This window comes from Eschscholzia californica, unplaced genomic scaffold (genome assembly GCF_041429995.1).
Source record: "Eschscholzia californica isolate CP2 unplaced genomic scaffold, dmEscCali1.0.p SCAF_2, whole genome shotgun sequence".
NCBI lineage: Eukaryota > Viridiplantae > Streptophyta > Magnoliopsida > Ranunculales > Papaveraceae > Eschscholzia > Eschscholzia californica.
The window spans coordinates 31,177,614-31,195,420 of NW_028238309.1; the positions used below are offsets into that span (position 1 = coordinate 31,177,614).

The following is a 17,807-nucleotide window of genomic DNA, read 5'->3' on the forward strand; positions in this document are numbered from 1 at the left end:
GATTCCCATATAATCTTTGTAACCGAACAGCCCAAGAATAAGTGGAAAACCGTTTCTTCATCTCCCCCACAGAATACACAAGTAGTGTCTATAGCCATACCCCAACTAGCCAGAAGCGGTATGGTTTTGAGGCGTTGTCGGAAGGCAAGCCACATGATGAAGCAATGTTTGGGTATACCACCCGGTGACCATACTAATGAAATCCAGCTCAATCGAGTTCCCCTAGGTCGAATAGCTTCATACGTCTCTTTTAGAGTAAACTCTCCATTCTGGCTAGGCGTCCAGATCACCTCATCTCTAAGAGTACTGTCTACCACCACCTTTTTAGCCTCGACCTCAATAGTCCCTAACATAGCTGCCACATGCGTAGGGAAAACCCAGCCTGAATGCTCGATAAACTGAGAAACCCGGGCATCTAAATGAAGGTAAGAGTCGTCGTATCTATGTGTCTCCTCAAAAGCATGAAATAGAAGACCACGAGGATGCCATAAATCAGTCCAGAATTTGGTATCATGACCATCCCCCAAAGAAGTGCAAATGAGTCGATGAGCTGTCGGTCTGCTGGCTAGAATCCGACGCCAACACCAAGAACTTCTACTCGAAGCCGATAAAGTCCAGAAGTGTTGATCTTTGATGAGATTATTTCTCACCCAATCAGCCCACAAAGTCGTCTTACCACTAACCAGATCCCATATATGGCGAAGGTTAGACGCCTCAAACAACACCTCGATATTACGAAATCCGAGGCCCCCTTCATCAGTTGGGTAACAAAGGCTTTCCCAGCCAATAGGAGCTCTCTTACACCCCATATCAGCACCTGACCAAAGGAACTTACTAAAGATGGAGTTGATGTCGTTCATAACCCTTTTGGGAATAACAAACACCACTGCCCAATATAGTAACATACTATTCAAAACCACCTTTATGAGAAGAACACGCCCCGCAAACGATAAAAAGCGACTCTTCCAAGATTGGATTCGTCCCTTGATTTTATCGATCAGCGGTATGCAATGACTATAGGTAAGACGAGATGATATGAGAGGTAATCCCAGGTATCGAATAGGCAGAGAACCAGTACCGAATTCCAGGATGGTGGTGATATCACTCTGACCTTGAGCCGAAAGACCAACAAATAAGATAGTACTCTTAAGCACGTTGGCCTGCAACCCCGTCGCCCGAAGAAGATTGTGGTCTGAGATGAGGAGGATTTCTCAGAGTTATGCCGGGCCTTGGGTGGTGATGGGGGATTTTAATACCATTTTGAGTGTGGAGGAGAAGCTTGGCGGAGCTGTAGTTAAGGCAATGGACCTTGTTGATTTTCAGGAATGTGTCAGGGACACACAATTATTTGATTGCCCCTTTTCAGGCTGTTCTTTTACTTGGCTAATGCTCAAAAGGGAGTCTCCAATGTGGCTGAAAAGTTGGATAGGGCCTTGGTTAATATTGATTGGGTTCAAGAGTTTTCTCAGGCTAAGGCTGAATTCTTGACTCCTGGGGTGTCTGATCACTCTCCTTGTGTTCTGAGTTTGTTTGAAGGGACTGGAGTAGGGCCTAGGCCTTTCAAGTTCTTCAATTGCTGGGTAGAAGATGAGGGATTTATGGAAGTGGTGTCCAATGCTTGAAAGGTTAAGGTCACTAGCAATCCTATGTATAGGTTGGTGAGTAAGCTTAAGAAGGTGAAGGCAGCCTTGTTGTTGTGGAAAAAAGAGAAGTTTAGGGACTTTTCTTCTCAAGTTCAGGTGGCTAGGAGGGAGGTGGAGTTTCTTCAGGCTCATCTTCAGGTCAATCCTGCTTGTGAGCAAACTAGGGTGGCTGAAAGGAAGGCTGTAGCTGAGTTCTTTACTTTGGCTAAGAAGGAGGAGAGCATGTTGAGACAGAAATCCAGAGTTCAAAAAATTCATTTGGGGGACAACAATACTAAGTTTTTTCATGCTTCACTAAAAGAAAGGAGATCTAGGAATAACATTCCCTTTCTTTATAATGATGAGCATGAAAAAGTAGTTAGGGCTGATTTAGTGGCTCAGGAGTGTGTGGCCTATTATCAGAGTATGTTTGGGGTTTCTCACTATCAGAGAGGTGTTCCTGAGGTGCTGAATAGTATGGAGTTTGGCCAAGTTTTGGAGGATTATGAGGCTGCCATGTTAGTCAGGGAGGTCACTAGAGATGAAGTGGTTTTTGCCCTTTCCTCTATTGGTTCAGACAAGTCCCCTGGACCTGATGGGTTCACTGCTCATTTCTTTAAGACATGTTGGGACATTGTGGGTGATGATTTTACTAAAGCTGTGCTGAGATTCTTTTCCTCAGGTAAGTTGCTGGGTGAGGTAAGCTCTACCCTTGTTACTTTGATCCCTAAGTCTAAGAATGCTTCTAGGGTCACTGATTTTAGACCTATTTCATGTTGCAATATTGTTTATAAATGTATTACTAAAATCTTGACTGTGAGAATGAAGGAGGTTATCTCTAAATTGGTGAGTCTTTGTCAGTCAGGCTTTATCTCAGGTAGATGCATTCAAGATAATATTCTACTAGCCATGAACTCACTAGGGATTACCATAAGACTTTGGGTCCTCCTAGGTGTGCTATGAAGATTGATTTACAGAAGGCTTATGACACAATTGAGTGGGATGTTCTTATGAAGGTTATGGAGAGGATGAGGTTCCCTTGCAAATTCAGGCAGTGGGTTTATGCTTGTATTTCCTCTTCTAGGTTTTCTGTGATGGTGAATGGGAGTTCATATGGATACATCAAGGGGCAGAGAGGTGTGAGCAAGGTTGCCCTATGTCTCCTTACTTGTGTTGTTATAGTGATGGAGGTGTTTAATGTTCTGCTTCTTGATATGGTTAAAGTGAAGAGATTCCAGCTTCATCCCAAATGTTTTAAACCTTTAGTTACTCACTTGGCCTTTGCTGATGATGTTTTGGTGTTCTCTAAGGGAGATTTTGGTTCTGCCATGGCTTTGGCTGAGGTTCTTGATTCCTTGTTTGACTGCACTGGCTTAAGAGTGAATCAGAGCAGAAGTTCTTTGTTTGTTATTGGTATCTCTGATGATGATGTTCTCTTGTTACATGATGTGTTGTGCTTTGAATTGGCTTCTCTTCCTGTTAGGTACCTTGGTGTACCACTTATTTCTTCTAGGTTGAAGTATGCTGACTGCTTGCCTCTCATAGACAAAGTTCTTGCTAGAATCCAATCTTGGAAGACCAGATTCCTTTCTTATGCTGGTAGGGTGGTTATTATTAAATCTATCTTGCAAAGCATGGTTCTGTTTTGGCTTAGTGTGTTTGATCTCCCTAAAAGGGTGCTTAGGGAGCTGGAGCTCCTTTTTAGTAAATTTCTATGGTCTGGACCTAATATGGCTGTGAAGAAGGCTACTATTGGGTGGGGGAATATTTGTTATCCTTGTGCTGAGGGTGGGCTTGGCTTTAGGAGCCTAGTGACCCTGAATATGGCTTGCTGCTTGAGGCACATATGGGATACTTTATTGAAAACGACACTCTTTGGGTGGATTGGGTGAAGTCAAATCTCATCAAAAAGAAGAATTTTTGGTTGATGGCTATCCCTAGTAGTGCTTTTTTTTTGCTAAAGGCACATATGGGATATTTTTATTGAAAAGGACACTCTTTGGCTATCCCTAGTAGTGCTTCTTGGGTGTGGAGAAGGTTGTTGCATTATAGAAGTTATGGTTTAGAGTTTGCCTTTCATGTGGTAGGAAATGGGAAGAATACTAGCTTTTGGTTTGATCATTGACACCCATTGGGAGTCCTGTCTAGGTTCTGTGATGATAACTTTAAGTTTGACAGTACCTTGTATGCTCAGGCCCCTGTGAGTAATTGTATTGCAGATGGAATCTGGTCTGTCCCTAGACACTTAACTGTTCATTTGAACACTATTGTTGCAGAATTGGTGGAAGTCCCTGTTGTGATGGAGAGGAAGGACAGGAAGATATGGAAGATTAATGAGAAGGGAGTTTTTACTCTTACGAGCACTTATGATGCCTTGAGGCAGTCCAAACCAGTGGTTCCTTGGCATAGTCTTATTTGGTTTTCTCATAATATCCCTAGACACAGCTTCATAGCTTGGGTGGTCTTGAGGGGTGGGCTTATCACCAAGTGTAAGCTTCTTTTCTGGGGGATTGAGGTGGATCCTTCCTGTGTGTTATGTGGATGTGAGAGTGAGGAGCATCATCTATTTTTTCAGTGTGTTTTTTCTGTTTCAGTTTGGAAAAGACTCCTTCAGATGCTGGGTCTTATTAAGGTTTCTAGCAGGGACTGGGAGGGGTGAAGTGGGCTGGTGTTCAGCTATGTTTCATGAAAAGGATGGGTTGGCTCTCTTGGGTAGGCTGGCTTTTAATGGGTTTCTTTATCACATATGGTGGGAAAGGAATAGAAGAGTGCACTTGGAGCCTCCTAGAAACAGCCAGGAGGTGCTGAATATGATTGTGGATGATGTTAGAATGAAAGCTCAGTCTGTCTCTCTTAAGTTTAATGATTCCTCGAGGAGCAGGATGGCTGCTGATGAGTGGAACTTGGATGTGCAGTGTGTCAGCCCAGAGCTCCTGTCCCTCAAGTGGAAGGGCCCAGATGAGGGTGTAGTTATGCTCAATTCAGATGGATCTTATTCTGAAGGGGGTGCTGGGTATGGTTGTATTTTGAGAGACCATTTTGGTAAGGTTCTGGTTGCTTTAAGAGGGAAGTCTAGGCCTAGATCAGTCCTTTTCCATGAGTTTCAAGGTATTGAGGCTGGGCTTAGATTGGAAACTAGGTTGCAATTGTCAAGAGTGATGATTGCTACTGATTCTATGAGAGCATATTCAATTTTATCCTCTGCAGACATGGAGCCTCCTTGGGAAGTTGTTGACTTGTTCAGTAGCATTCAGAAGCTTAGAGCTGCTTGTGTTTTAAGTATGGTGAAGCATGTCTTTCGTGAGCTGAACCAAGTTGCAGACTGGCTTTCTAAGCATAGACCCCATGATGGTGAAGAAGTTCTTTGGCCAGGAGATTTGGACCCTGAGCTTGTTGCTTTAGTTGAAGCTGACAGACTTGGAGTGGTGCGGAAAAGGAAGCAATGATGCAGTATGTTGTGTTTTCTTTCTTGTTTTGGTTTTGTTTATTTTGTAGTGACTAAGTATAGCATGGTTAACTCGGCAAAGTATCCTAATAATATTAGAGGAGGAGAGAGAAACTCTAGGGTGGGCGATTTTTCTGGGGTTTGGTGGCGCCGCCGGTTTTTTATCTTTCTTCTCTGATTTTCTTGGAAATTCGGTGGTTGACCGGGATCTGAATCTGTTGTTGGCCTTGAGTTTCTGTGTCCATTGTTTCCTTCTCTCCGACACGATCTCTCTTGGGGTTCATGTTGGCTGAGAGGGAGGCGAAATTTCTCCTTCCTTCCTCTGGTGGTGGAGTTCCTAGTTCTTTAGGATTGGATACTTCACCGAAACAGAAGGATTATGGTGAGGAGAAGATGGATGATTTTGCTGATGGTGGTAGCTCTACTTGGGCTTCCCTTTTTCATAAGGGTGATAGGAATTCTCGTTCTAAGTTGGAATTTTCTCCTTCTCAACTGAATAAGGATGGTGTTCCTGAGATTTGTCTTGAGGATGCAGAAGAGATTCAGGAATGTGAAAATCTTTTGATTGGATCGTTTGTTGGCTCACGTCTATCTTTTCCTGTGGTTAGGCGTATTCTCTTTGCACGTTGGAAACCGAAAGGTAATATGATTCTTACTGTTCATGGAGCTTCTGCTTATTTGATTAGGTTTTCTTTGGAGGAGGATAGACAGAGAGTGCTTGAAATGGAGCCTTTCTTCATTGCTAATAGATTGTTTATTGTTCGTCCTTGGGAGCTGTTTATTGAAGATGATATTGCTTCAATGAACACTCTTCCTGTCTGGGTGTGCTTGAGAGGAGTCCCTATGTTCCTATGGAACCCTAAGGGTCTTGCTCGAATTGCTAGTCAGATTGGGCGACCAATAATGCTTGATGAGCCTACTGAAAAAAGAACTCGTACTGGATATGCTCGAGTGTGTATTGAAATCTCTAAGGAGTGTTCTATGCCTGAGGTTCTATATTTTATGGTGAAGAGGGAGAGGAAGATTGAGGTTAAGGTAGAGTACTCATGGAGGCCTCTTAAATGTTCAAATTGTGGCTCATTTGGACATTTTCATGGAAGTTGCAAGGAACCTGCTCGAGGAAATGTTGCTGAGACCTCGAATGTTAAGATGGATGGTGCTGATATGGTACAGAATAGGCAGGGTCCAGGCCAAGCTGTAGCTCGAGCTCAGGGTAAGAAACTTCTTGGGGTCTCCCCTGCAAAGAGCCCTTCTCTCAATAATAATGCTTGTGCTCAGGAGGAATCTCCTATGGGGGTTTTTCCTGCAAAAAGTGTTATTGCAGAGGCCTCTTCTTCTTCTTCTGCCTTGCCAGAGAAGATGATAGAAGAGGGTGGCTGGACTGAGGTTTGATCTAAAAAGCATAATAAGTTTGAGGGTGCTAGAAGAGCTGTTGATCCTACTCTTTTGGAAGAAGGAGGGAAAGTGAAAGCCACCAAAAGACAGTGTGTGGTTGATAATAGTGGAACAAGAGCTTGTGGTAAGGAGAATGTGCATTCTAATGATAAAGGAGTGGTACCGAAAAGAGGAGAGAGAAGGAGTGAGGAGGCGCGATTTTCTAGGGTTTGTATTTTGGTCTCTTTCCGATAAGCTTGGAGCGGCGGCTGCTGGTCGGAGCTCTTGGTTTCTGTTCTTTGTTTTTATTTTGCCGATTGTCTTCTTCATGCCGACATCTCCTATTTTCTAGGATATGTTGGCTGGTAGGGAGATGAAAGCTCTTCTTCCTCCTCCTGGTGAGGGAGGCTCTGGTTCCTTTGGAACTGAGCTACCTTCGAAACAGGGGGTTTTTAGTGAGAAGGGATCGGGGTTCTCTGGAGCAGGTGGGAGCTCTACTTTTCGTTCTAATTGGGCTTCACTGTTTAATAGAAATGAGAGAGTGATTCGTGAGAAGATGGAGTTTGTTCTCCCTGAGGTGGTGAATGAGGAGAAAGTTCAGGTTATTTCAACTATGGATTTTCAAGAAGACATTAGGGAGTGTGAGAACTGGTTGGTAGGTTTTTTCATTGGGAGGAGGCTGGATTTTCTCCTTGTTCGAAATACCCTGAGACGACTATGGAGACCTAAGGGTGAGATGCATATTACAACTCAGGGGGAGTCTGCTTTTATCATTCGTTTTGATCTTGAGGAAGATAGATGTAGAGTGTTGGAGATGGAACCTGTTTATATTGCTAATAGGTTATTTGTGGTTCGACCATGGAGGTTATTTATCGAAGAAGAGATTGAAGAAATAGATTCTCTTCCTGTTTGGGTATGTTTGCGAAATGTTCCTGGTTTCTTATGGAATAGGAGAGGATTAGCACAGATTGTCAGCAATATTGGTACTCCTATAATGTTGGATGGTCTTACAGAGAGTAAATCTAGGATGTCTTTTGCGAGAGTATTGGTGGAGGTTGGAAAGGAGTGTTCATTTCCACCTATCATTCCTTTGTTAATAGATGGTGTTAGGAGAGTGGAAGTTAAGGTGGAATATGCCTGGAAACCATTGAAGTGCTCGTGTTGTGGTTCATTTGGTCATTCTGTTGGTAGATGCAGACTTAATGTTCGACAGAATGTCCCAGAGAATGAGAAGAAGGATGAGAGAAAACAGAAGAAGGATGCAGTAGAGGGTAAATCAGAAACTACTAAAGAGTGGGTTCTTAGGAGTAATTTTAGTGTTAAGAAGGTTGATAGCTCGGAAGGGGTGACTCTTAGTAAGGCTTCTTCTGCTAATGCTTCTGCCAATGCTTCTGCTAATGCTCCTGCTCGTGCTCAGGATGGGAACCCCTCTGGGATCCCTCTTGCAAAGAGTGAGGTAGCCACTCGAGTCCATTCTCAGTCATCTAGTATGACTGAAGTGGCAAAGAGTAAGAAGGGACATCCTCAGACTTCAGGTTTTGGATCTCTTGATGAAGTAATGGAAGACAATGTTGGCTGGGCAGTTGTTACTAACAAAAGGAATAAGAAGTTTGGAGCTACTAAGGGGTTAGCTGCTGCTACTTCTCTAGATGATAATGAGGTGAATAAGGCTAAGAGACAGTGTGTACTGGATAATCACCTTATAGAGGTTCAGGATAGGGCTACTTTGAAGGTGGATAGTAGAGTGGCTTGTGCAGAGGCTCTATTATCTGGACAGGAGAGTGTGGATGAGGAAATGTCAGGAGGGGATGGTAGGGTGGAGATGGAAGGTGTGGCTAATAAGGTGGCTTTATTTACTAAAGGAGGAGATGGGAGGGGTTCTGTGGTTAGTTTGAGGGGAAGGGGGCCTTCTAGAGTGTTACTTGATGAATCTAGGAAGTTGGAATGTTAGGGGATTGAATAATCCTCCAAGAATAAGAGATGTTAGGGATCTCATTAGTACTAAACAGTTGTGTTTGTTGGGTCTGGTTGAAACTAGAGTGCAACAGGTGAATAAGGTTACAGTGCAGAGGAAGATCAATCCTTTTTGGTCATTTTTTGATAATTATGAGGAAGATGAGGGTGGGAGAATATGGGTGGGTTGGGATCCTAGGATGATGGATGTCCAATTGTTGTTTAAGTCAGACCAAATTCTTGCTGTTCATGTGATCTTTATGGATGGTACTGAATGTTTATTGGCTGTGGTTTATGGTAAGAACTCTAGAGGTTTGAGGAAGAGTTTGTGGAAGGAGATGAGGGATCTCACTGAGTCTTTTGGGGCTCCTTGGATGTTCCTGGGTGACTTTAACTCCATCTTGAAGAGTGAGGAGAAGATGGGAGGGAAGGCTGTTAAGGTCTCTCAATGTGAGGACTTGAGAGACTGTCTCCAGGATGCTGGGTTATTTGATTGCTCTTTTGTTGGGGCTCTTTTCACTTGGTCCAATGGCCAGGAGGGGGATGAGGCCATTTGGGCTAAGTTGGATAGAGTAGTTATAAACATAGAGTGGCTTGAGCTTTTTTCTGGGTCTAAAGTTCTGTTTGATGTGCATAGAACATCTGACCACTCTCCTGCAATTGTTACTCTTGATATGACAGTGGTTAGGGGTAGGAGACCATTTAAATTTTTCAACTGTTGGGTGAAGGAGCCTGGGTTCATGGAGATGGTGGAACAGGTGTGGCAGAATCAAGTGGAGGGTAACCCTATGTATAGGTTGGTTTCTAAGTTGAAGGCTGTTAAAGGAGGAATAGCAAAATGGAAGAAGGATAAGTTTAAGCATTTTCCAGAACAGGTAGCTGAAGCTAGGGTGAATATGGAGAGGATTCAGGAGGAGTTAAGGTTGGATCCTTCAAATTTTGAGATGAGGCAGTTGGAGAGGAGGGCTGTGGAGGACTTTACTCATAAGGCTTGTGCTGAAACTTCTATGTTGAAACAACAGGCTAGAGTAAAGTGGCTCACTTTGGATGATGGTAATAATAAATTCTTCTATAGCACCATTAAGGAGAGAAAGGCTAGGAATACTATTAGGCAGGTGGTGGGGGAAGATGGGGTGGTTGTGGAAGACCAGGAGAAGGTGGTTGAAGAGTGTGTAAGGTTTTATGAGAAGATGCTAGGGACTGAAGAGGTGAGTGGAGATGAAGATGATGTGTTAGACTCCTTTGATTTTCTACATCCTCTAGGGGTTGGGGAATGTTCTGATTTGATTAAGCCTGTAAGTAGGGAAGAGGTTGTTTATGCTCTTTCTACTATAGGTTCAGAGAAGGCTCCTGGTCCAGATGGGTTTTCTTCTTTTTTCTTCAAGAAATGTTGGCTAATAGTTGGGGATGATTTTGTTGCAGCCATCCAGAACTTCTTTAAGTCAGGAAGGATGCTTAAGGAGGTAAATTCTACCCTTGTTTCTCTTGTCCCTAAGGTCTCTAATGCTTCTTCTTTGGGGGATTTTAGGCCTATTTCTTGTTGTAATGTAGTATATAAGTGCATTACTAAGATTCTTACAGAAAGGCTGAAGTTGGTGGTGTTCTCTATGGTGAGTGAGAACCAGTCAGCCTTTATCTCTGGTAGATGTATCCAGGACAACATCATGATGGCCCATGAGATTGTTAGGAACTATAATTATAAGAGTGGGGTAGCCAGGTGCACTGTGAAAATTGATCTTAGGAAGGCATATGATACTGTTAGATGGTCTGCCTTGCTTAAGATACTTAGAAAGTTTCATTTGCCTGAGATTTTTGTGAAGTGGATCTATGAGTGTGTTTCTACTCCTAGATATTCTATAGTGGTGAATGGGGGTGCTCATGGCTATTTTCATGGTAGGAGGGGCTTGAGACAGGGGGACCCTATTTCACCTTACCTCTTTGTTATGGTGATGGAAGTGTTTTCAGCTTTACTCTTGAAGGAGGAGGTTGAGGGTAATTTTCACTTACATCCTAGGTGCAAGAAACCAAAGATCACACATCTTTGTTTTGCTGATGATCTTATGGTGTTTTTTAAAGGTGATGTGGATTCAGCTTGTGCTTTGAATAGGGCTCTCAGCTGTTTGCATAAGGGTACTGGTCTAGGGGTTAACTGTGAGAAGAGTTCTATGTATTGGGCTGGTATGGAGACTGAGGTTAAGGTAGAAATTCAACAGGTTTTGGGCTTTAATTGGGGTTCCTTACCTATTAGGTATCTTGGTTTACCTTTGATTTCTACTAGGTTGTCTTATAATGACTGCCTGCCCCTGATTGAGCAAATTCAAGGAAGGGTGCATTCTTGGAAGGCCAGGTACCTATCTTTTGCTGGGAGGTGTTTGTTGATAAAGGCTGTGCTTTGTGGGGTTATGGTGTATTGGACTTCTGTTTTTGTCTTGCCTAAAAGGGTGTTTAAGGAGATAAATACTATTTTCTTTAGGTTCCTATGGTGTGGGGTGGACATGGGGAAAAAGAGGCCTACTGTTAAGAGGGATATTGTTTTTCTTCCTAAAGAAGAAGGGGGTTTGGGTATTAGGAGTATTGAGAATCTCAATGAGGCTATGAACCTTAGACATGTCTGGGACTTAGTGAGTGGTAAGAAGTCTCTTTGGGTCAGGTGGGTGCAGCAGAATCTGGTTAGAGGGAAGTGTTTTTGGCTCATGGATGTTCCTCATGATTGCTCCTGGTGTTGGAGGAGGATTCTTGGTAGTAGGGAGACAGCTAAATCTCTTATCTTTCACTTGATAGGAAAGGGTGACAGTATTCAGATGTGGATAGATGCTTGGCATCCTCATGGAGTCCTTTATACTGCTTATAAGGAATCCTTAAGATTTACTTCTAATTTGCCTCTTCATATGTGTGTTTCTGCTATTATTAAGGATGGGTCTTGGAATGTGCCAAACCATCTTAAGCCTGTCTTGGATCCTATCTTGGGTAACCTGGAGGGTATTGAGATTGGAAAAGTGGAAGAGGATACTGTAGTTTGGACTGTGAGTAAGAATGGGGAATTCAACCTAAAATCAACCTATGAGTTTGTTAGACAGAAGTGTGCTAAGGTGGATTGGTATAGTTTGGTGTGGTCTAGTCTAGCTATTCCTAGACACTCCTTTATTGCCTGGGTTGCTTTGCAGAGGGGATTGAAGACTACCATGAAACTCAATTCTTGGGGCTTTCTTGTGCCTAAGAGGTGCTTTCTCTGTGGCTTAGTTGATGAGACTGATTTTCACCTGCTATTTGAGTGTTCTTTTTCAGGAGGAATTTGGAAGGGGCTGCTGGAGCTGTTAGGGCTTAGTCCTAGCCTATTCTGTGATTGGGACAGTGCTATTGGCTGGTGTTTATTGCACTTTAAGGGTGGAAAGTTTGCTCATAAAGTTAGGTGTATGCTTTTCTCTTCTTATATTTATCATGTTTGGAGGGAGAGAAATTTGAGAGCCTTCCAGCAAACCAGTAGGAGTGCAGATTCTATCCTTACCATTATGAAACAGGAGGTGATGGTTAAGGTTGAAGCTTGGACTGGCAGAATTGAAGCCAGCATAGAAAATTCTGAATTGTTGCTTAATCTGAACATTGTTAAGCCTGTGGTTTTTCAGTGTGTTAAGGGCTTAAGATGGAGGGCTCCAAGTGCAGGTTCTGTCTTGATCAATACTGATGGTGCTTTTGATAGGGACTATGCAGGATTTGGAGCCATTATCAGAGATGAATATGGTACTGTGCTGGCAGCTGGGGCTGGTAGGGCTGTACCTGGTAGTGTTTTGTTGCATGAAATGCAGGGAGTCTTATTAGGCCTGAGGTTGGCTAAGGAGAAAGGGCTGAACAGGGTGGTCCTTGCTTCTGACTCGACCAATGTGGTGTCTGTTCTTAATGATAAGGGTGGAAAGCCACCTTGGACTGTGTGGAGCACCTGGATGGAAATCAGAAAGATGATGCAGGAGTTTGAGAGTTGTGTTGTACACCATACCTATAGAGAACTTAATCAAGCAGCTGATTTTTTGTCTCGGCTGAGCAGCAATGGAGTTGTCTATTTGGATGTGGAGCAGCTTCCTAGTATGCTTGCTTCAATTGTGGATCAGGATAGGAAAGGAATGGTTAGGATTAGGAGATTTTGGCCTAATGAGAGTTAATGTTGTTTTGTGTTTTCTTTATGGACCATTATAGCTTGCTATAATGTGGGATTTTGTATTGGTTGGTTTATTTCAATAAAAGGGTCAGGGTCCCTTTAATCCCTGTTGACTTTTTCAAAAAAAAAAAAAAATGATAAAGGAGTGGTAGCTATGGAAGAAGGTGAGAATGTAGGTTCCACTGGTGTGGCTACCAAGGTTGCATTGTTTGGTAAGAGTATTGTTAGGTCTCAAGGGGTTCCTGGGTGGAAGGGAAGGGGACCAGCCAGAATTTTAAATGATTAATGTGGGATTTTGGAATGTGAGGGGTCTTAATGCCTCAGGAGGAAGGAGGTTGTTAGATTTATTAGGAGTAATGAGTTGAGTTTATGTGCTGTTTTGGAGACTAGAGTGGATGTTGCTAATAAGGAGAAGGTTAAGCAAGGTTTCTTGCCTACTTGGGAGTGGGAGAACAACTATTGTTGTGATAATTTGGGTAGAGTCTGGCTTTTGTGGGACTCTAGTCAGGTTTCCTTAAATATTTGTGCTAAGACTGATCAGGTGGTGACTTCTTTAGTGTTGTTGAAGGATGGAAGGTCCTTTTTGTTGTCCTGTGTGTATGCAAGGAATGTGGCTTTGGAAAGGAGAGAGTTATGGAGTGAGCTGAGGAGGGTTGCTGGTGTTTGCAATGGTCCTTGGTTGGTGATGGGGGATTTTAATTGTGTGTTGAAGGTGGAGGAGAATGTTGGGGGTGCTGTGCTTCAACAAGGAGGATTGAAGGAGTTTGGTGAATGTGTGGAGGATACTAATTTGTTTGATTGTCCCTTCTCAGGTAATTTTTCACTTGGACCAATTCTCAACTAGGGGATAGGTGTATTTCTGAAAAGTTGGACAGAGCCTTAGTGAATATTGAATGGAGCTAGGAGTTCACTAATGCTAAGGCTGATTTTTTGAACTCTGGGGTCTCTGATCATTCCCCTTGTGTGATTTTTTTGTCTGAGGGGAACTATGTTAGGCCTAGACCCTTTAAGTTCTTCAATTGTTGGACTGAGGAAGCTGATTTCATGGAGGTGGTTAAGAAGGCTTGGACAATTGAGATTACTGGGAATCCTATGTTTAGGTTGGTTTGTAAGATCAAGAGGGTTAAAGCTGCTCTTAAAAGCTGGCAGAAGGAGAGGTTTTCTGGGATTTCTGATCAGGTGGTGAAGGCTAGGAGGAAGATGGATGAGTGCCAGTCCCATTTGCAATTGCACCCTACTTTAGAGGAGTTAAGGGTTGAGGAGAGGTCAGCTGTGGCTGATTTTTCCAAGAAGGCAAGGATGGAAGAATCCATGCTTAGGCAAAAGTCCAGAGTTCAGAAGATTGAATTGGGGGATAGTAATACCAAGTTTTTTCATGCTTCTTTGAAAGAAAGAAGGTCTAAGAACAATATTTCTTTTGTTTATAATAATTTGAACCAGAAGGTGGTGAATTCTGCTTTGGTAGCTGAGGAATGTGTTAGATTCTTTCAGCAAATGTTTGGGGTGACTGAGTATCCTAAGGAGATGCCTGAGCTGTTGGAAGGAATGGAGTTTGTAGATACTGTTTCAGATTTTGAAGCAGATATGCTTATTAGAAAGGTGACAAGAGAAGAGGTGGTCCAAGCCCTTGCTTCTATTGCTTCTGAGAAAGCTCCTGGCCCAGATGGGTTTACTTCTTATTATTTCAGGTGTTACTGGGATATTGTTGGAGATGACTTCACAGAGGTTGTGCTCAGATTTTTCACTTCAGGCAAGCTCCTGAAGGAGGTTAATTCTACTCATGTTACTTTAGTTCCTAAGTCTTCTAATGCCTCTAAAGTTAGTGATTTCAGGCATATTTCTTGCTGCAATGTGGTCTATAAGTGCATCACTAAGATTTTAACTTTGAGAATGAAAGATTGTATCTTCAATCTTGTTAGTCCTTGTCAATCTGCATTTATTTCTGGTAGAAATATCCAAGACAATATCCTTCTTGCCCATGAGCTGACTAAGGACTATCATAAGTCCTTTGGGCCTCCTAGATGTGCTTACAAAATTGACCTTCAAAAGGCTTATGATACTGTTGAATGGCCTGCCTTGCTTAAAGTCATGGAGAAAATGGGATTTCCCTCTAAATTCAGAGATTGGGTGTTAGTTTGTGTTTCTTCTCCTAGGTTTTCTATTATGGTCAATGGTAGTTCCTTTGGTTACATTGGGGGCAAGAGGGGGCTGAGACAGGGTTGCCCAATGTCCCCATATTTGTTTGTGCTTGTTATGGAGGTGTTCAATGTCCTGTTGACAGAGGGCAGCTTAAATTTGCATCCTAAGTGCTCTAGGCATGTGCTCACTCACTTAGCCTTTGTAGATGATCTGCTGGTGTTCTCTAAGGGTGACATGGGCTCTGTGGTGGCTTTACATGATGTCTTACATGAGTGTCATATCTGTACTGGTCTTAAAGTTAATATTGGTAAAAGCTCTCTCTTTGCTGTTGGCCTCCATGATGCTGATTTGAGCCAAATTGTCAACTGTTTGGGATTTGAGTGTGGTTCTTTGCCTGTTAGGTATCTTGGTGTACCTTTGGTATCCTCTAGACTGAAATATGCTGACTGTCTGCCCTTATTGGATAGAGTCAGGAATAGAATTAAATCTTGGAAAACCAAGTTTCTTTCTTATGCTGGTAGAGTGGTGGTTATCAAGACTGTTCTCCAGAGTATGGTGCTTTTCTGGTTTAGTGTGTTTGATCTACCAAAAAGGGTTGTGAAGGACCTGGATGCTATGCTAAGTAAGTTCTTGTGGAACGGCTTTGGAGTAGAAATGAAAAGGGTTGTCATTGGATGGGGTAAGCTTTGTTTTCCTGTTCAGGAGGGTGGTTTGGGTATAAGGAATTTAAAAGTCCTCAACATTGCTTGTTGTCTTAGGCATATGTGGGGCATTTTTAGTTCTAAAAATACCTTGTGGGTGGAATGGGTGAAGTCCAATCTTATTAAGAAGAAGGAATTTTGGCTCATGGACATTCCTGCTTCATCTTCATGGGTGTGGAGGAGGTTACTACAGTATAGATCCTATGGCTTGAGGTTTGCTGTTCATATCATTGGGAATGGTAATTCTACTAGGCTGTGGAAGGATAATTGGCACCCTTTGGGAATTCTTCATAATTTTTTCTCTGACATGTTTAGATATGATAGCAAAGTTCATGATGAGGCAAAGGTTAGCTCTTGCATTGTTAATGGGCAGTGGATGGTACCTTGGCATTTGACTGAGTTTATTGAGTCTTTTGTGGAAATGCTTAGTGACATCCCTTTTGATGAGGACAGTGCTGACATGCTGATTTGGAAGGCTGGTGACTCAGGTGAATTTTCTTTAAAGAGACTTATGAAGCTCTTAGACATGTGGATAATGTGGTTCCTTGGTATGTTTGGTTTGGTTTTCCCATAACATTCCTAGGCATAGCTATATTGCTTGGCTGGCTCTCAAAGGTGGTCTTAAGACCAAGTGTAAGCTGCTGTTTTGGGGGATTGAGGTAGACCGTTCATGTCTTTTGTGTGGCCAGGGCAGTGAGGATGAAGCTCATTTATTCTTCCATTGCAGTTATTCTAAATTCATTTGGAGGAGATTATTGAATTTACTTGGGCTTAGCAGAGTTGGCAGGGGTGATTGGGAGGCTGAAGTGGCCTGGTGTATCAAAATGTTTAAAGGGAAGGATGGGCTATCCTTGCTTGGGAAGCTTGCTTTTTGCTCCTTTGTTTACCACATTTGGTGGGAGAGGAACAAAAGGTTTCATAGCAACAGTTCTGTGAGCAAGGAAATTGTGTTTCAGCAGATTATTATGGAGGTCAGGGTGAAGATGGTTGTAGCCAAGTGCAAATTGAATGACAATCCTAGGAACAGAGAGCTAGCTGCAACATGGAGTGTTGATTAGGTTTTTACTAAACGTAGAGTTGAGGAGTGTAAGTGGCATGGTCCTAATTTGGGGTCTGTGCTCATAAATACTGATGGAGCTTTCTCTTCAAATGGTGCTGGGTATGGTTGTATAGTAAGGAATGCTGCTGGAGTGGTCATTGGTGCTGCTCATGGTAAGGCTGTGCCTAGGGCTGTTATGTTCCATGAGCTACAGGCTATTGAATTGGGTTTGAGATTGGCCAAAAATCTCTCTTTACCTAAAGTTCTGCTTGCTACAGACTCCAAGTCTGCCTGTTCTTTGCTGGTTTCTGAGGCAGCTAAACCTCCTTGGAGGCTTATTACTTTGTATAAGAAGATTAAAGCTCTTATGGGGAATTTTGAGAGCTGCTCGATTCAGCATGTGTTTCGAGAGGCGAACTATGCTGCTGATTGGCTTTCAAAACATGTGCCTTGTAATGGTGAAGTATTTCTTAGTCCTGATGAGCTGCACATGGAGCTGAGGTATATCATTGAGGAAGATAGGCTGGGAGTTATAAGAGTCAGGAAAAAATGATGTGTATGATCTTTTTAGTTGTTTTTCGTTATTGGGCCTGTTGGACCCCTTTTGTTTTTCTTTCTTGCTGGAGTGATGTATTCCCCCCTAGTGGGATTGGTTGATTTGTTCTTGTAGTTCTTTTTTGTGGGTCAGGCTCCCTTCGCCTGCTGATTAATGCAAAGAAAAAGTATAGCATGGTTGGCTGTGGTCTGTATTTTGTTCTGCTGCTTGCTTGTGGGGTTGGTGCTCCTAAGGGTATTGGCTAGGTTGCTTGTATTGTTCTTTGTTTTTGTGGGTCTGGCTCCCCTTAATGCCTGCTGATTAATGCAAAAAAAAAACTCCATCCCTTCATGGAGAGAGAAAGTGACGTGAGGAGAGAGAAAGTGGTGTCTTCTAGGGTTTTTCTGACCGGAAAGCTTGCTTCCGGTTTGGTTTAATCTCCGGCTATGAGTGAACCTAATCTGCGTGATGGAAGGGAGATAGGGGATGGACGTTATTTGCTGGCTGGGAATCGTTTACCTAGAGAAGATGAAGAAGACGAGATGGAAGAAGAGGCTGAACCAGTTTCAAATGATAAACATTCAAACACGGAACAAGAAAAATCAGACCCTGTTGGTCTTCGATTTACAGCAACAGCTAAAACTAATCTGGTTAGTTCGAAACCTTCTACACGAGTTAATAATACTAATGATCAAGCTGCTGTTAGTGTTCTTGAGGGACGAACTAGTGGTGCTGTTGGGAATCGTTTGGTCATGGGAAACAATCGTTTAGCAGATTTAATAAAAAACAACATGTTCGCTAGCGTTCTTCGAAACCCTAACGCTGAGATTACCATGAACAAAGACACTC

The 17,807-nt window shown here is 42.8% G+C and overlaps 2 protein-coding genes across 2 annotated transcripts; both read left to right on the plus strand.

Moving 5' to 3' along the window:
- Positions 1 to 1,035: 1,035 nt before the first annotated feature.
- On the plus strand, positions 1,036 to 5,068 carry LOC147557393 (uncharacterized). The gene is made up of 6 exons (XM_086658839.1): positions 1,036 to 1,052; positions 1,367 to 1,564; positions 1,655 to 2,468; positions 2,588 to 3,510; positions 3,771 to 4,017; positions 4,217 to 5,068. Exons 1-6 carry the CDS (start codon positions 1,036 to 1,038, stop codon positions 5,066 to 5,068), a joined length of 3,051 nt encoding a protein of 1,016 aa, XP_086514965.1.
- A 7,630-nt stretch (positions 5,069 to 12,698) lies between these two features.
- Positions 12,699 to 16,976, plus strand: LOC147557394 (uncharacterized). The gene is made up of 6 exons (XM_086658840.1): positions 12,699 to 12,772; positions 12,869 to 13,356; positions 13,581 to 15,872; positions 15,968 to 16,043; positions 16,112 to 16,355; positions 16,443 to 16,976. The coding sequence occupies exons 1-6, from the start codon at positions 12,699 to 12,701 to the stop codon at positions 16,974 to 16,976; spliced, it is 3,708 nt and encodes a 1,235-aa protein (XP_086514966.1).
- The last annotated feature ends 831 nt before the right edge of the window (positions 16,977 to 17,807 follow it).